General features: G+C 41.9%; 1 protein-coding gene across 11 annotated transcripts in view; it reads left to right on the top strand.

Annotated features, from left to right (window-relative positions):
- Positions 1 to 15,516, top strand: part of STARD13 (StAR related lipid transfer domain containing 13) — a 322,774-nt gene extending 307,258 nt beyond the window's left edge. For all 11 annotated transcript variants that reach the window (XM_032099570.1, XM_032099572.1, XM_032099571.1 and 8 more), the window contains 7 exons: positions 1,443 to 1,641; positions 4,732 to 4,939; positions 5,824 to 5,938; positions 6,689 to 6,910; positions 8,830 to 9,047; positions 12,149 to 12,325; positions 12,667 to 15,516. In XM_032099570.1, coding sequence (XP_031955461.1) covers positions 1,443 to 1,641; positions 4,732 to 4,939; positions 5,824 to 5,938; positions 6,689 to 6,910; positions 8,830 to 9,047; positions 12,149 to 12,325; positions 12,667 to 12,784 — 1,257 coding nt within the window. In that variant the 3' untranslated portion in view covers positions 12,785 to 15,516. The remainder of the gene's footprint in view (positions 1 to 1,442; positions 1,642 to 4,731; positions 4,940 to 5,823; positions 5,939 to 6,688; positions 6,911 to 8,829; positions 9,048 to 12,148; positions 12,326 to 12,666) is intronic.
- Positions 15,517 to 15,663: the final 147 nt, after the last annotated feature.

The following is a 15,663-nucleotide window of genomic DNA, read 5'->3' as shown; positions in this document are numbered from 1 at the left end:
GCACGTATTTCTAAGAGGAAAAGGGATTTAAAAAGAAGAAGAGAAAGGGAAAGGGAAAGCCAGATGAAAAGAGCTGGATGCTCTTTCTTGTCAAAACGAAGAGCGGAGCTTCACTTGGGATCATAAATACAGAAGACAGGGCACACTCCAGCCCTCTACTTCCTATACATAAATTTAGCTCTCAAGTGACACTAAATTCATCAATAGGAAGACATAGAAGAGCTGCCTCACAGCCAGTCTGGTGTAGTGGTTCTTCTCCAAATAAATAAATAAAAATACCCCCTCACAGAGCCATGATCTATGTAATTAGTGTCATTAATGTGCGAGTTAACCAAAGTCCTAAATACCCTCCAGGTGAGCATGGGAGGTGTTCTAGAGAGAGGAGGGTCCTGTGTGAACTCTGTGCTGCTTTTTACTCAGAAGTAAAGGGGAGAAGGCCAGAAGGCTTTATTTCCTTGCCTTTACTGTTTGTTGCTGGACTGTGCCATGCAGGAAGCTGCACGGATCACCAGCGAGACAGCAATCACAGAGGAACAACATTATATAATTCCTAACTGGAAATGTGCCTTTTCCATAGGTCTCTCTCAATATTTCACCTTTTTCCCTAAAAAACCGAAGGGAAACAGTGTTAGCACTTCCCAAATGAAACACTGTAAACTCACTTGGGAATAAACAGTGTGGTTGAGGCCCAGGAATTCAGCCCAGGGGAAATTCTGCTGGCAGAGAAGGACAAGAAAGGGCAGCCCTGCCTTGAAGGCATCATTTGAAGAATTACCACTTCCTTTCAAACAGAAAGCAAATAGGATAAAAATGTATCTTAGTGACACTGCACAAGTAATCCCTCTGTGGCCCCCACTTCCAAACTGGACTTTTCAGTGGAATTTGGGAGAACTCTTGGAAGCAGAGAGCAGGAAAGGGAAAACACAGATTTCATCTTGATTTTAAAGCTCTACCAGGATGTACTAATCTTTTGCCACAGCATTTATTACTTAGCTAAGCATAATATTTTCTTGTTAGTCTTCAAAATATATACCCAAATAAACATGAGGAGCCAGATTCTCAGCTGGAGTAAATCAACAGTCAGTCACCCAAGCCAAGCAAGCCAGGCTGATTTATATCAGCAGAGCATCTTGCTTAAACTCTTCAGGCAGCAGGGAAACCACAAGGCACTCTGAACCCTCCCTCTAGGACAGGACAGAGAGCAGCAGCATTATTAACCCCTACAATCCTGCTGTGGGAGCCTGCGCTTGCCTGCAAGACTTGTGGGACCATCAATTGCATTTGCACATTTTCCTCCTTTGTGCCTAGAGAAAAACAAGCAACCCAAGCTTTGGTCGTGATCAAAGTCCCCGCAATAGATTTATATGTAAATGTATATTATGTGTATATATTCTTCAAGTGATATTTTCCCTTTTACCCCATTCATCATGGTATGTTTTTAGGTGGGTCTGTTTCGGAAATCTGGAGTGAAATCCCGAATCCAGGCCCTGCGTCAGATGAACGAGAGCTCCCCAGAAAACGTCAGCTATGAGGACCAGTCAGCGTATGATGTGGCTGACATGGTAAAGCAATTCTTCAGGGACCTGCCAGAACCCCTCCTCACAAGTAAACTAGGAGAGACTTTTCTGCACATCTATCAGTGTAAGCTGCCATTTCTACATATTTCTACTATTATAAACAATTGGAAAATGTTATATATCATATAGTAATATACTGTAAATAATTTTGGCGTGGTAACACAATAGGTTTCTTTCTGCTGACCTTTGAGATATAGAAACTCCTCTGCCCTCAAAGCCTTTCACTAAGAGGTCTTCAGAACCACCTAAACCTTTCAAATTTAATGGAGACAATGTTCATACCAGGCTCACGATCAGAAAGAAGAAAGAAGAACAGGCTGCTGGGCATAAAAAGCATGAAGACTCATGGTTTTGTTGGATTTCTTTAAACTGTGGGCCCGTTTCATGCACTTATATCTCAATATAAGTGAGTCATCTGGGCATGGAGAAGTGGTACTTGACCATGAGAATATGTGTCTCTGTGGTCCCCTTCTTTGCTGGGACTTTTGATTATTTGTTTTTTTGTTATAGTCAATAAAATGCAAAAAACAAGCTGCCATAATCTCTATGTAAAGAACTCATAGAGAAAGAAAGAAAGAAACCAGGGGATTTCTTCTTTTCTTTCCAGCATAAGCAATCTTCAGCAAAATCTGAGACTCACATGCATCAGAATAATGAAAGTCCCTGTGAATCAGGAAATGACTATGTATCTCTTCTCCAGACTGAGGGAGAAATAAGCAGAGAGGACAACACTGAAAAGCCAGAGGAATTGGAGATTTTTCCTGACAATGTCCATTATGAAGGCCAGTCAGCCAGCACTCTGGCAGATGCAGCCAGCCTAAGCCAAATAATTGGAAGCACTAAAGAGAAGTGTGTCTAGTCTTTTCGCTGGCAGACATTTCAGCTGCCAAAACAATAGAAAGCCATTTTAAAACTCCATATAATCCCAGTGCTTAAGAATCTCAGATATTTCTGTTGCTTCCCTTTACTGTAAAAATCTGTCTGTGGCACACAGTCACTAATGAATTTACCATCACAGTGTCTGTAGCTGGTAGAGAGTGCTGGGATTCTGCATGTGAGAGACAGCACTGCCAATAAGTTTAGTGGGTTTGGCTGTACGCAATGTCTTGGGACATAAGTTAACAGCAAGAGTTGGTGCCTAGCCCTGGACCATCATTTCCCCTTCTTTCCTGCTCACAAGTTGTCTGCCCACATACACATTAATAAGCTTGTTCAGGACAACAACAGGAATTCTGGCTGCTAATAAAATGGCAGTTGTGATCATTTCCATGGGCAATGGCCAAGGAGGAGATTATCCACTACAAAGACATGTTCTGCATGTCCTTGGAAACAAATCACCTTTAAACTATTGCTTGATGAAAACTGGGCATGTCCCATCTTTGCACAGAAGAGATTGCAAGTAAATTACCCCCTTGCCATGTTTTAGGTGGGTCGTCAGTATAAGCAGCTCTGTAGCCAGAAGGGCTCCTCTTTTCCAAGAAGTGAGACTGAACAGGGAACCACTGATACCAGCCAACAAAAAATGTAAAGAGAGACATAAGCGGACTCTGTAATGTCTGCGTGGTACTGCAGTGGGAACTCTGAAGAACTTCTCTTTGGTCAGAGGGGGAAAGAAATGAGCTAGGAAAGATGTTCTTAAAATGCACGAGGAGTTTAAAGGATTTCAGAAAGACTTGAGGATGAGTCTCTTTAAACCAAGGTAGGAACAAGAAAAGACAGGCTCTGTAGACACCAGAAAATATTGTTTGGATTAAGAATGAGTAGCAGTGGGGTTTTTTTCCATGTGGCCCACGACAAATATATTTTTCTGTTTCAGACAGTACTGACAAAACTCATTTCACAGAAAGAAAAATGTTGAAAATTGCTGGGATACCAATTGTATTTCATAACGTCTGCAATTAAACTAATCTCTAGCTGAGAGTTTTTCTTACCCTTCATTCTGTTTAACAAATTTTTAATGTGAAGTTAGGAAGAATTTTTTCTTTCCTAGTATATTGGCAGGGGATTTCTGATTTTCTGGGACTCCCTGAAGATACTTTTTCATATATCCAAGACCTTTTTCATATATCCAGAATGGCTTGAATTGCTGTTAACACATAGGATTTGGAATGAGATGATTAGTGTAGTAGTCTATATAGCATAGCATTGATGAAACTATTTCCATTTCCCTAAAACTCTCAGTTGCCTAATATTTACCTGTGACTTGAAGCACTGGCTGATCTTCTGCTTCATGTACCAGACCCATTAGAGCAACAATAAAGGGAAGGGAGGGATTACCAGGAGGTGTTGTGGGAAGAAAAGACACATTGCGTGGATTTAGCAAAGGCTCCTCTGACTTCTCAGAAAAACCTGGTCTTGCTGCTTTTAGAAACTTTAGCAGTGTTGGGCTGTGTTCATTTTGTCATTCATGTCTGAAAGCTTTTAAAATAAAGTGCTTGTACAAGGCTAGCAGTCAAATCTTAAAAGCTGGCTGTTCCCTCTACTGTAAATCTGCTTTTGTTCTTCTTCCATTCAATTATAGAGAGAGTATGTAATACCCAGAGGAGGACTCAAAGTCCAAACTGAGAGAACTTATGGTAGTTTTAGAAATGAAACTGTCTGAGGTGCTATTTAAGCATATCCATTGCTTCTTTCATTAAACTCTTTTATGATTTATGACACAAATGTAAGTGTTCCCGAAACTTCCGTAAGACTTTTAAACTTCTGTCTTGCCAGGGGACAAAGAAAACCTGAAAAATACCATTTAAAGCTAGGAGTACTGAGTACTAGTCTCCCTTCAAAAACTTTAAATAAGTCCAGTGTGTTTCTTGGGAGCAGCCCTTCAAACAAACAGAGGAATTCCAAACCCTGGAGAGGGAAGCTGTGCTTGGTGGATGAGCAAAACTGAGCTGTCCAGAAGGCAGCTGATCTTTTCCCCTTGGTCCCCTGTCATCTGCCTCTTCACAAAGCCATCATTAAGGTCAGGAAAGACCTCTAAGATTCAACCATTAACTTAACACTGCCAGGTCCACCACTGAAACATGTCCCTAAGCACCACATCTTCGTGGTTTGTGGAACACTTGAGGGGACTGTGAATGTCTGTGGTAACTTTATCTTTCCAGCCCCTTATCTGATCTCACAACTGACCCCCTGAACGTCACTTGCTCATTCCCAGACGTCCCCAAGGAGCAGCGGCTGCAGGCAGTGCAGGCTGCCATCATGCTCATGGCCGACGAGAACAGGGAGGTTCTGCAGACTCTGCTCTGCTTCCTCAGCGACGTCACCTCTGTGGAGGAAAATCAGATGACTCCCATGAACATCGCTGTTTGTCTGGCCCCTTCCCTCTTCCATCTCAATATAGTGAAGAAAGAAAGCTCACCAAGGTATGTTTCTTCTCAGCATTATAAATAGTCCCATCCTTAATACCGAGTGATGCTTTCAGTGGTATGCAGGACAAAATTTTCCAAATCATCTGCTTTCCAGCACACATTAAACAGGGCATGGCTTCAGTAAGAGGAGAAAACCCCTGCTGCAGAGCCAGAAGCACACTTGTTTTCACAAGCCCAGCAGGCATTTCTGGCTGTCTGTTGTGAATATGCAGTGCCTGCTTTTCATGCTGAATTTTCAATGGGGCACTAGTAAGTTTTGCATGTTTTGCAGTTTCCTTCTGTGAAGGAAAAGGGCTTGATTTTGCTCTGGTTGAAGTCAAAGATCAACCATATTTTAAAGGATTTTGATATGTAGTTTTCAATGAATGGGTTTTTTCACTTTCAGTTTACTGTCTACATTCTGCCATTCGGAAACAGGGTTTATTTCAGGCCACATTAAAACTGTAACATGCTGAGTGTAGACTAAACAGAGCATAGCCAGGCTAAACATTAGTGGTCCCTCTTGACTCTTTTTCCCTCCCATCTGGTTCGGAATACTGAGATTCTTGGTCAAGTACATGTATAACCCATGTCTGAGCAAGTGCTTTAAGCAGGAACAATGTAAACCACTTTACGTCATGTCTGTTAAAAATCTATTTCAAAATGTACAACACATCATGCAGGATATGTATAACCTTTCCTGCTTTTACCTTTGGCTCAACAATGTTTTAGGTAAACATTTTTCTTTTAAAAATGGCCCAACAGTTTGAGCAGTCTTGGTGATAAATAGAAACTAAAGATAGGGTTTTTTCTCTTTGGTGTTGGGAGCATCGTGCTGCTTTTTGCTTTCATATTAAAAATATTCAGCTCTTTACCTGAGATACTGAATTCAATTACAGAGTAATACAGAAAAAATATGCAACAGGGAAGCCAGATCAGAAGGACCTCAGTGAAAACCTGGCAGCTACTCAGGGCCTTGCTCACATGATAATGGAATGCAACAAACTTTTTGAGGTGAGTGACAGACTCAAACAGCATTATTCATGGCCACATAATGCATCACCCTTTGAAGTATTTATGTTTATGCTTACATTTTCTGTCTTGTGTTAGCTCAGAGATTGGTGCCTCACTTACTTGTAAACTTGCTTAATCTAAAGTTTAGTTATCTCATTTCTTTATGGCAGTTCCCTTTTACTATTCAAAAGATGCAGGGTAATTATTCTGTAACAGTTTTCAACCCAAACCACTGGATTAGGAAATTTTAGTTTAATTCAAATCAAAATCTGCTAGTGTAAAATTTTATTACAATGCTTTTAATGCCTCAATTAAAACTTATTAATCTTAAAAATAATTGTTCATACACTTTATTTCTGTGTGTCGTGCAATAAAGTAAAAATCACACAGAGAGCTGCAGTCATTCCTGCAGCTACTTACACTGCAGCTGGAGTAGAGCAAATGCTCATATCTGCCTTTCCCAGAAGGCAATATTTCTGAGGGCTAAAGGAGTAATAGGGGTGTATTGACATCCAGTTGATCAGTCTAACATGGTTCTGCATGAGGAGTGCTGTTCTGAGCCATGGGCTGTTTCATTAGACTACTTTGATGTTTCATCTTGCATAAAGACAGAAATTGGTATGCATTTTACAGATCATAGGCTCATGCAATTGGATGCTGAATGGTCCATCAGCCTAAGAACACATTGCCTTCAGGAAAAGTTCTCAGCAGGAGATTTTCCCTGTGTGTTTTCCCTCCCTTCTGTGGCAGGTCCCACACGAGATGATCACCCAATCCCGAAACTCCTATGTTGATGCAGAAGTGCATTCTCCTACCCTGGATGAGCTTGGGAAACAAGTGGATGAGGAAGGAGGGAACTATCAGATGTACCTGGAAACTCTCATGCAGAATCTTCAGAAAGAAGCAAAAGAGAAATTCAAAGGATGGGTCACATGTTCCAGTGTAGAGAACACAGAACTCGCCTACAAAAAGGTAATTTGGGGATACATAGAAGAAGCAGCAAAGAAACCAAAGCAAAATGCAGCTCAGCTATGGGGCACCCTGACATGTTGCATGGCAAAACGCACACCTTTCTTTTTGACAAACACTCTTTTTTTTATTTTTAAAAAGATTACTAAAAGCAGTTAAAAATGTAATACAACAGTAATTCAAGTATGAGATTCCGGAAAAAGGCACACAAAGCAAGCTGGGTCAAGTAAGTGACACAGCAAACAACACAACAGTGAGCTGAGATGTTAAACAACAGAGAACATTACCTGGGGAAGCTCTTTGACTGGAGGCATGCAAAGTTTCTGACCAGTTCTTGATGTTTGCCAGCAGTTTGGAGAACACAGCTAGAACACAAGTAATTACAGAACTTCTTCAGTTTCTCCAATGCTTTATTAAGCAGGCAAACCATATCACCAGTTTTATCCCTGATCCTTTTGTCCTTTTTTCAAGTGGATTTTTGATACTGCAGCTTTTATTAAAATTTCTGAATTTGTTTCAGGCTCCATCACTTCTTCAGGGAAAGCCAGACCACTGCAGCAAGGCAGAGGGTGCTGCAGGGTCCCTGCAGACAGTGGAGTTCAGGGCTGCTGGAAATGCAATAGCAAAACAGAGGGGTCTCCGAACCAGCAGCAGCTAGCAAGAGGAGGGGATGGATTATGGGTTGTCTGGCACTAATTAGGCAGGAGAAGGGCACTGGGAGGAATGTGGGATCTGGATGGTGAGGGGACAGGAGGCAGCATTACCCCAACCTGAGAAAGTGCAATGCTTCTGTCAGGGCAAAGAAACCACAGTTACTGTGGTTTGTAGCCAGCTTCTGTGAGTGACCTTTCCAGGGAGGGACTGTGGGAGGCTGGGGACAAAGTAACAGGGCTCAGGTGGGAGCAGGACGTGGGAGATGGGAGAGAGGGAATAGAGGCCTGTGCAGCCAGTGGTCAAGGACCTGTGAGACTAAAGAGGGGAGTCTGGGGCTCCAGGGCCAGGGAAATGGGGAGCTGAAACCTTTGGGGAGAAAGAATTACAACAACATGAAATAATTTAAGGTAGGAGGTGTGGAAGCTGAGTTTCTGGGTAAACAGTCCTGGGTCTGTGGGAGGTCCTAGAGGTTTCTGAAGTACTCACACTGGTATATGAAAGTGATAGGGTAGGGAGGGGTTAGAAAAGCCAGACTTGCAAGATCCAGTGATTACAGTTAACTTGTTTACTGCCTGAAATAGGCAATAATGCCCCAAAACCATGCAGAAAAGCTGTATGTGTGCAATCTAGGATAGTCACCTTGTGCACAGCCCAGCACTTTCTGCTCCCCTTACTGCAAGCTGTGGAGGCATTTCAAGAAACAGGATCTGTGAGCAAGGAGGAGCTAGCCATCAGTCTGTGCTCTTTGAAAGGTGTTTTCCCAATACTTCCTTGCAGCTATTTTGAGGAGCAAACATCTGTGTACCTGACACGACTGAATTAGCATATGTTCTGCTCCCCCTGACTTAACCAGGAGGGTTAATGGACCCTCAGTCCCAGATAGTGTATAAGATTGCCTAAGGTAGTTTATTTATTTCAGCCCAGGGCTTCAGTCTCTCATCTCTTTTTACTTCTGCAGACACATATTTGTCATTACACTTAGGATGTTTGGACTTGAAAAAGTGTCTGTCACACCAGAAGTAGTGCAGAACTTCACTGGCACTACGGGAGCTAGTCCAGATATATTCTGTTGTGAGAGCAAAGTAATGAATCACTTCAGATTTCCATGCAGGACTAGTAGAGCAGCAGCAATAGCAATAATAGTAATGATTAGCAGGGAAATAGGAATGCTCTTAAGCTGAAGTCAAACACACATATTGAGATTTTGCCTTCAGTTATTGTCTGCTGAACACAGGCATATGGGGGATTTGTGTTCTTGGTTACTTCAGGTTGGCGATGGGAACCCACTAAGGCTTTGGAAAGCCTCGGTTGAAGTTGAAGCCCCCCCATCAGTTGTCCTGAACCGAGTGCTGAGAGAACGTCACCTCTGGGACGAGGACTTCTTGCAGTGGAAGGTGGTTGAGAGCCTGGACAAGCAGACAGAAGTTTACCAGTATGTTTTGAACAGCATGGCTCCTCACCCGGTCCGAGACTTTGTTGTTCTCAGGTAAGCTGAGGGCAGTTCTCTGGTCCCTTTGCCTCCTGCAGCGCACAAAGGAAGATCTGGACTTATCTCAGCCTTCACATCTGTGCAATTGCTCTCCAGGAACTCTACTTCTGGGCAGCAGTGTTGATTTCTCAAACTGAATTAGTCAAACACCTAGAGCATGCTGACCTTTTCTCTGATGTAATTTGAGCAGCACATACTCCTAAGGCCATAAATATAATTTCTTCCTCAGAACAGATGTCTGATAATAGCTGCTCTTCTCTCTTAGCTTTGTTTGTTGTCAAAACAGTGCAAATAGAACCCAACTGTTTTTTACGCTGCTTTTGCTGTTCTCTGGGGAATGTTTGATGTTTAAGAGCCAAATGTTTAGAAGAGAAGATAGTGGTGCTTTTAAGCTAAGGCTGTTATACAGTGTCTATATAAGTCATTATCTCAAATTTTCAGCTGGAGTCTTTGTAAACAAAGAAATGCTGATCCATAAAAATCCTAGTGTGGAAATGAACAGAAAGAGGCAGTAGATTTGTATTCTATCTTCCAGGGGATGATTTCTCTCAAATAAATGTATAGCTGTGTATCAATATTCCACATTCAATCCCAGTTCTGCCATTGTCTATCTGCCCGTACAGAACAGTCAAAAAAAATAACCCTCTTATGCACTTTCTGCCTTAGAAATCCTGGCCTTTGCTTGCTAGGAGCTATTGTGGAGCTGCTGACATATTTCACTTACAGGGTCAGTCCCACAGTTATTTATTTCAGGATGATTTTGTGCATTCCCGTTTTTGGTCCCTGCTTTCTTTGATTGAAATGATGTGCCAGAGAAATACAAAGCCGTTTTGACAAAGGAAGTACTCCAGTGAGTCAGAATTGTATTAAAGGGAATGAAGATTGAAAGAAAAAAATGAGCCAAACAAAATATAATTATGAAAGTACATCCCTTTTATGAACTTTAGTAGTCTCTTAGAAGATGACAACACACAGACATTGTTGGTACGGGGGAAGAATTATTGGAACTCTTAGGGGAAGATTTAAAAAATGCTTTCTGTAATCAATGCTCCCATTACTCTATTTCCTTTGCTTTCCCACAGTATTCTGGGCTAAATTAATTATTTTATAATTAAATATGTATTTTATATTTCATATAATTATATATCTATCATTATTTTATAAATAATCTTCTTATATAATGTTATTAGCTTGAAGCACTGATAAATTTGGCACCGAGAAGATCGTCTGTGAGCGGCAGGGAGGTTTTGATGACCGTAATTTGGTCATCTCACTTGCCACTTAGTTCACTATTAGGTTTCGTGGTGGTTTATGTTCTTTAAAGACCTGCTGTGCAGTCACATCAGTTAAAGGCAAATCCTGCTATCGAGTTCTTGTTCTTTTCACTAACCCAGGCAGAATGACCCCCGAGGACTGAAATACATATCATAAGAATGAATCCTGGTGGGTTCTTAAGGGCTGAAAGCAGCCATCAGGCAGATCTGTCAGATTCTGTTGTTTATCTCTTTTGATTGATATCATTAAGTCTAGAGCAAGGTTAGCCAGCAATGCCGCAGTCCATTTGATACCTTACGATTGGTGGGAAGGGAACAGTGAAATTATAATACATCTCTGGGGACATGAATAAATATATTTTAACAGATGGCAATTTTCTCCTTCTCAGTCAAACACTGGGCTGTGAAAGGATCAACTTAGTTGCTCCCTTTTTTTTCAATGTGACAGTCATAACAAGGGGATTAGGCTCCCCAGAGAAGACTCTGATGGTAAGAGGAGAGGGGAAATGTTTCATATGCCTGGGATATGACACAGCTCTCAGCTGCCCTGCACAGGCATCACTTTTATTGAAGAATCCACAAGTGTTTAATGTTCGTTAAGTATGACAGCATTTGGGTGAGTTAGGTGCCATGCCTGATATTACTACTGTAAGGCATTTAAAGAACTGCTTAAACTGGCCTAAATCTATCTGATTGGGAACAGGAAACATAAGTCTTCTGAAATCTCTGGGATGTAGAACTTTCCACATCCCAAATGGCCCCAGGTAGTGCTGGGTAGTTAGCAAAATTATGTGGGCAATATCTAAACACTGTGCAAGCACTCACAGGAGATGGTTCAGCATTTCTCATACTGGATCTCAGCTGCGATTTCCTTCTCCCATGTGTTTCATCTGCCAAGATAGCTCATCAATTTTATTAATGCCCAGGCACATGTAAAACCTTCTGGTTAGTATCTTCCTGCAGTGTCTTGAATAATAGCTCAGTTTCATGTAAGAAAAATGCAGAATGTTAAAATTATCTGCTGAAGTCCAAGCTTCAACAGTCCTTGAGAGAGCTTACCTGCTAAAATATGATACTTCCCAAGGAAGCATAATCCCTATCTCAGACAATCCACAGCAAGATGATGCATGTTGCACAGCACAGTGGGAATTTCTCATTTCTTCCCACAGCATAGGAAAGAGCACAGACCTGTCCTCTGAGATTCAGTGGAGATGAGAAAGATGTGAGACATCAGAACAAGTAGAGAATGCTTACAGAACAACAAAAAAATGTTAAGTATTTAAGTCTAGGTCTCCTGAACTTGGTGGAAAACTTCTCCAGCATGTAAGAGAGGCTAGAAACTTGGGAGAGCAAAAAAAATGGAAGGACATTTTGTTTTTAATTCAGACACCCTTGAAACATGTTCTGTGCAGTAGTGAGGATTTCTGCTGTACTACATTTCTTGTTCTGTAAATCTGCATGGGTACAATGCACAGTTTCAGCTTTTGCTGGATGGCTTATCCTCACTCTTTCTCCTTTCCAGAACTTCCGTCTGACTGCAAAAGGCTCTGTCATGCCCTATAATACATAATGGTTACAAAGTGCTCCTGTGGAGAAGCAAAACTTCTCCACCCAGAGCCACGTAGATGGGTGGCCATTCCACATCACGGTCAGACTACCAACTGGGGAACATGAAACTCCTCCAGGGACTCCTAGGATGGTCCACTGGCATTGCAGGCAACAAGGACAGGCAGACAAGCAAACTGTAACTTTAATTCTGGTTCTTACTCATGTGCCCAAAAGTTTCATCGCTAAAGTGATTCCGTCTTGCCTATGTTCCTGCAGGACGTGGAGGACTGATTTGCCCAAGGGGATGTGCATGCTGGTTTCCATCTCTGTGGAACATGAAGAGGCTCCTCTCATGGGAGCCGTACGAGCCATCGTGATGGACTCCCAGTACTTGATAGAGCCCTGTGGCTCAGGAAAAGCCAGGCTGACCCACATCTGCAGGATTGACCTAAAGTAAGTATCCCACTTGCACAAAGTAATGTCCATTCAGCAGGACAAAGCCCTCAGGCTCATGGAACAGAGGGCATGGTTAGGGTAGCTTTGCTGCTTTGGAGTTTTCCTGCAGTCTTTTCTCCACTCAGTGCCTACCAATGTTATGATGTGATCCTAGAAATAGAATCTGCTTATTTGATTACTGCAAGGGAGAACTTCAGAGTACACTTAAAATGACAAGTATTTGAAGTCTCCACCACCACCGTGGGCAGTGGGGAGCCAGAAGCATTGCAAGCATGTTTCTGTGGGGTGTATTTCTTGGGTATTTGAGTTTCTCAATAATTCTCTTTTCATTTCTGCAGAGGCCATTCCCCAGAGTGGTACAACAAAGGCTTTGGACATCTGTGTGCAGCAGAAGTTGCCAGGATCAGAAACTCATTTCAACCTCTGATTGCTGAGGGACCAGAAACAAAAATCTGAGGAAGTGTTCCTGGGAACATGTGAGCATAGATCAGGGTCTGGCAGGGAACAGGAATACTGAAAGCAAAGGTCTTATTTAAGCTGCAGAAATCTGGCCAGACCTGGGTCTATACAAAGCTGAGAAAGGAATTTTATAGGAAAGTACTTTTATTCTGGAGACTTCACCTTCCCCCCTCCCTCACATCCACTCTGTATTAATTTTGATTATTGAACTAAACATTTCTTCAGAGAGCTTTTATTACTTTAAAAACAGATTATTGCCATTACTTGTATGTTACATAACTCTGGTATTTAAAGGCTTCTAAGAAGCATATTTTAATTGTAAATAAATAATGTACAGTATGTATATATTTATCAATATTCTATCTATATATATGTATATGTATAAATTAATTATTTTGTATATAACTCAGTGCAAATCACTTGCATCAGTTGGACCTGAAGTGGATCTGTCACTTGTTTCTTAGTGTGTCACTGCTACCTAAGCTGTGTTTGCTGTTATCACAGGGCTACCAGGCATAATTCGTGTGATAACAAACTCCTGTTCTCAAATATGTTTTGTGTTTGTGTGTGCTATGAGAAGGTACCTAGAAATAGATGTAGGAAGAATTACAGGAACTAGGGAAGAAGGAGGTTACAGTACATTTAAAAATAATGAGGAGGGAATCAGTCTCACCAAATAAAATACATGGAGATGCATCTGAGACAGACACTGTGGAGGCCATTTATGTCCAGCTGCAGAATTGTGAGTGTCAGTAGAAGGTGTTGAAAACTTACCTGCTGCCTTAATGACTGGTGTCTGTCAATAGAGAACCTCACTGTGTGCAGTGTTCCAGGTCTTTCCATCCTCGGACAGCACAAGGTAACGCTGTGTGTCCCGAGATGGCTGAAATCAGACTGGTAAGTTATTAAGCTGTAAAATAATTATTTTTTTAAGCATTTTGTCTAGGTTCTGAGTGTTTCTGTGTTGTTCTTTCCTTCTCCCATAGAGATGGCTAATCCAAAGCAGGTTTTCCACATCCAGTGGACACAAAGATGTGCAGATGAACACCATGCATTTTAATATTCTTACTATACAAAAAACTATGCTTTTTTAAGATTTTAAACACATCTTGGAGATTTAAAAAACTAAATAAATGCTATTCTTGGAAAGATTGCTTTTATAGTAACAGCAAGCATTTTCATCTTCTATTGCACTGATCTGCATGATCCCACCTCTGTAGGCATTGGTGGGAGCAGGATTAGGACTATGAGGAGTAGGAGCCATTTAAGCCTATTATATAATTTCATTTTCAGGGACCTATTATTTTGCTAATGGAAGAATGCTTTAAAAGTAATAATAATAATTTGTCGACGTTGCCTTTGAGGCAGGGCACCATTTTGTTTTTAACTAACCTAAGACCAAAATGTTATTACATCTATGACTCAATAAGAATGTACAAGCCTGCTAATACTGTTCTTCATTAATCATATTTGTTCACTTGGACTTTATTTATTGCTGCATAAACCAGTGGAGTCATTCATAGCCCATGTTTCAGCTCAGTCCTTCCACCAAAATCCAGGAAGATTAGTATGAGGTCAATTACGCAGGATACATTTCCTACATGAAGCTACAGCTTTGTGCCCCAATTCAGTAAATGGGGAAGTCTCTTCAAAGCCAGAGCTTTGGACATGCCCCGGCTGTGGGCGCTGTGCAGGGGACTGTGTTGGGTGACAGCTGCGAGAGCATGACCCCACGTGCCATCCTGCACACGCATGAGGGCTGAGCTGGCAGGGGACAGCCCTGCAATCTGAGGAAGCACACCTGGGGGACCTCAGGGTGGACAGGGTGACCCAGGGTGACCCACAGTGCTCCAGGGTGTCCTTGCGAAGGAGCAGGACTCCAAAAAAGTCACTGTCATCTTCACCCATGAGCTGTGTCACCCATGTTCTATCAGGCAAGTCCTAGGATCAGGGATGTTGGCTGCCTGGGAGCTCCTGCCTTATGGCCAACAGTAGTTGCAGTGTGCAGCTATTACGAGCTTTAAGTCCTGCAGACAGGGGAGCACTCATGGGGCCCTTACGTGGCCGTGGTGGAGTCTGATGGTCACCTGCTGGCTGCAGGGCACCACCACTGCCCAGGCTCAGCCTTCCCAGGAGCAAACAGTGCCTCCTCAGCTGGGAATGCCATTCCAGAAAGCAGCACCTCCTCCCAAATGCCTGTGGCCATGGCAGCAGATTTCATGCCGGCTGTTTTCCAAAACATGAGCAATTAGAGTACTTCTGCTACATTAGTTTACATAAATAAATACAACAGTGCCTCAGCATTAACAGGCACAGAATTTCTAGCCCTGGGAATGGCAGTGTCTGGCAATAAATAATGTCTTAAGGAAAAGAAGGGAAAACCTGAACAGTGTTTTCATTCTGTCTGAGAAGTCTGGAAGGGGCCCTGTGCCACCTGCCATGTTTAGCAAGGCAGGGTTGTTTTCCTACCCTTGCAGAAGCTCTGTCATGTGCTTCTGGCATCACCAAGCCATGTATTGTTGAAATAAGATTTCTTCAAAATGCACATTATGCCATGTCTACCATTCAGCTACCACAGTGTTTTGTATTGTTACATTGATACATTATGATAATTGCATTTTTAAATGTTATACTCATATCAATACCTCATATTTTTACCTCATCTGTTGGTATCAGTCATTAGTTGTAAATAAATAATTGCAGAGTTGAATAAATTTGCATACACTACAGAATTGTGTGGTCTCTTTTCATCCGTTGGCTCAAGAAATGCTGCATTTAAGCCCTTGCTTTCTTTATTGCAACCTGCTATACATGAAACTGTTCTGGTGTAGGACGTCAGTAATGATTGCAGGCTCAAATGATGTTGTTGTCCATTA

This window comes from Corvus moneduloides, chromosome 2 (assembly GCF_009650955.1).
Source record: "Corvus moneduloides isolate bCorMon1 chromosome 2, bCorMon1.pri, whole genome shotgun sequence".
Taxonomy (NCBI): Eukaryota; Metazoa; Chordata; class Aves; order Passeriformes; family Corvidae; genus Corvus; species Corvus moneduloides.
The sequence above is the reverse complement of the archived record's forward strand: the minus strand, read 5'-3'. Positions and strand labels throughout refer to the sequence as shown.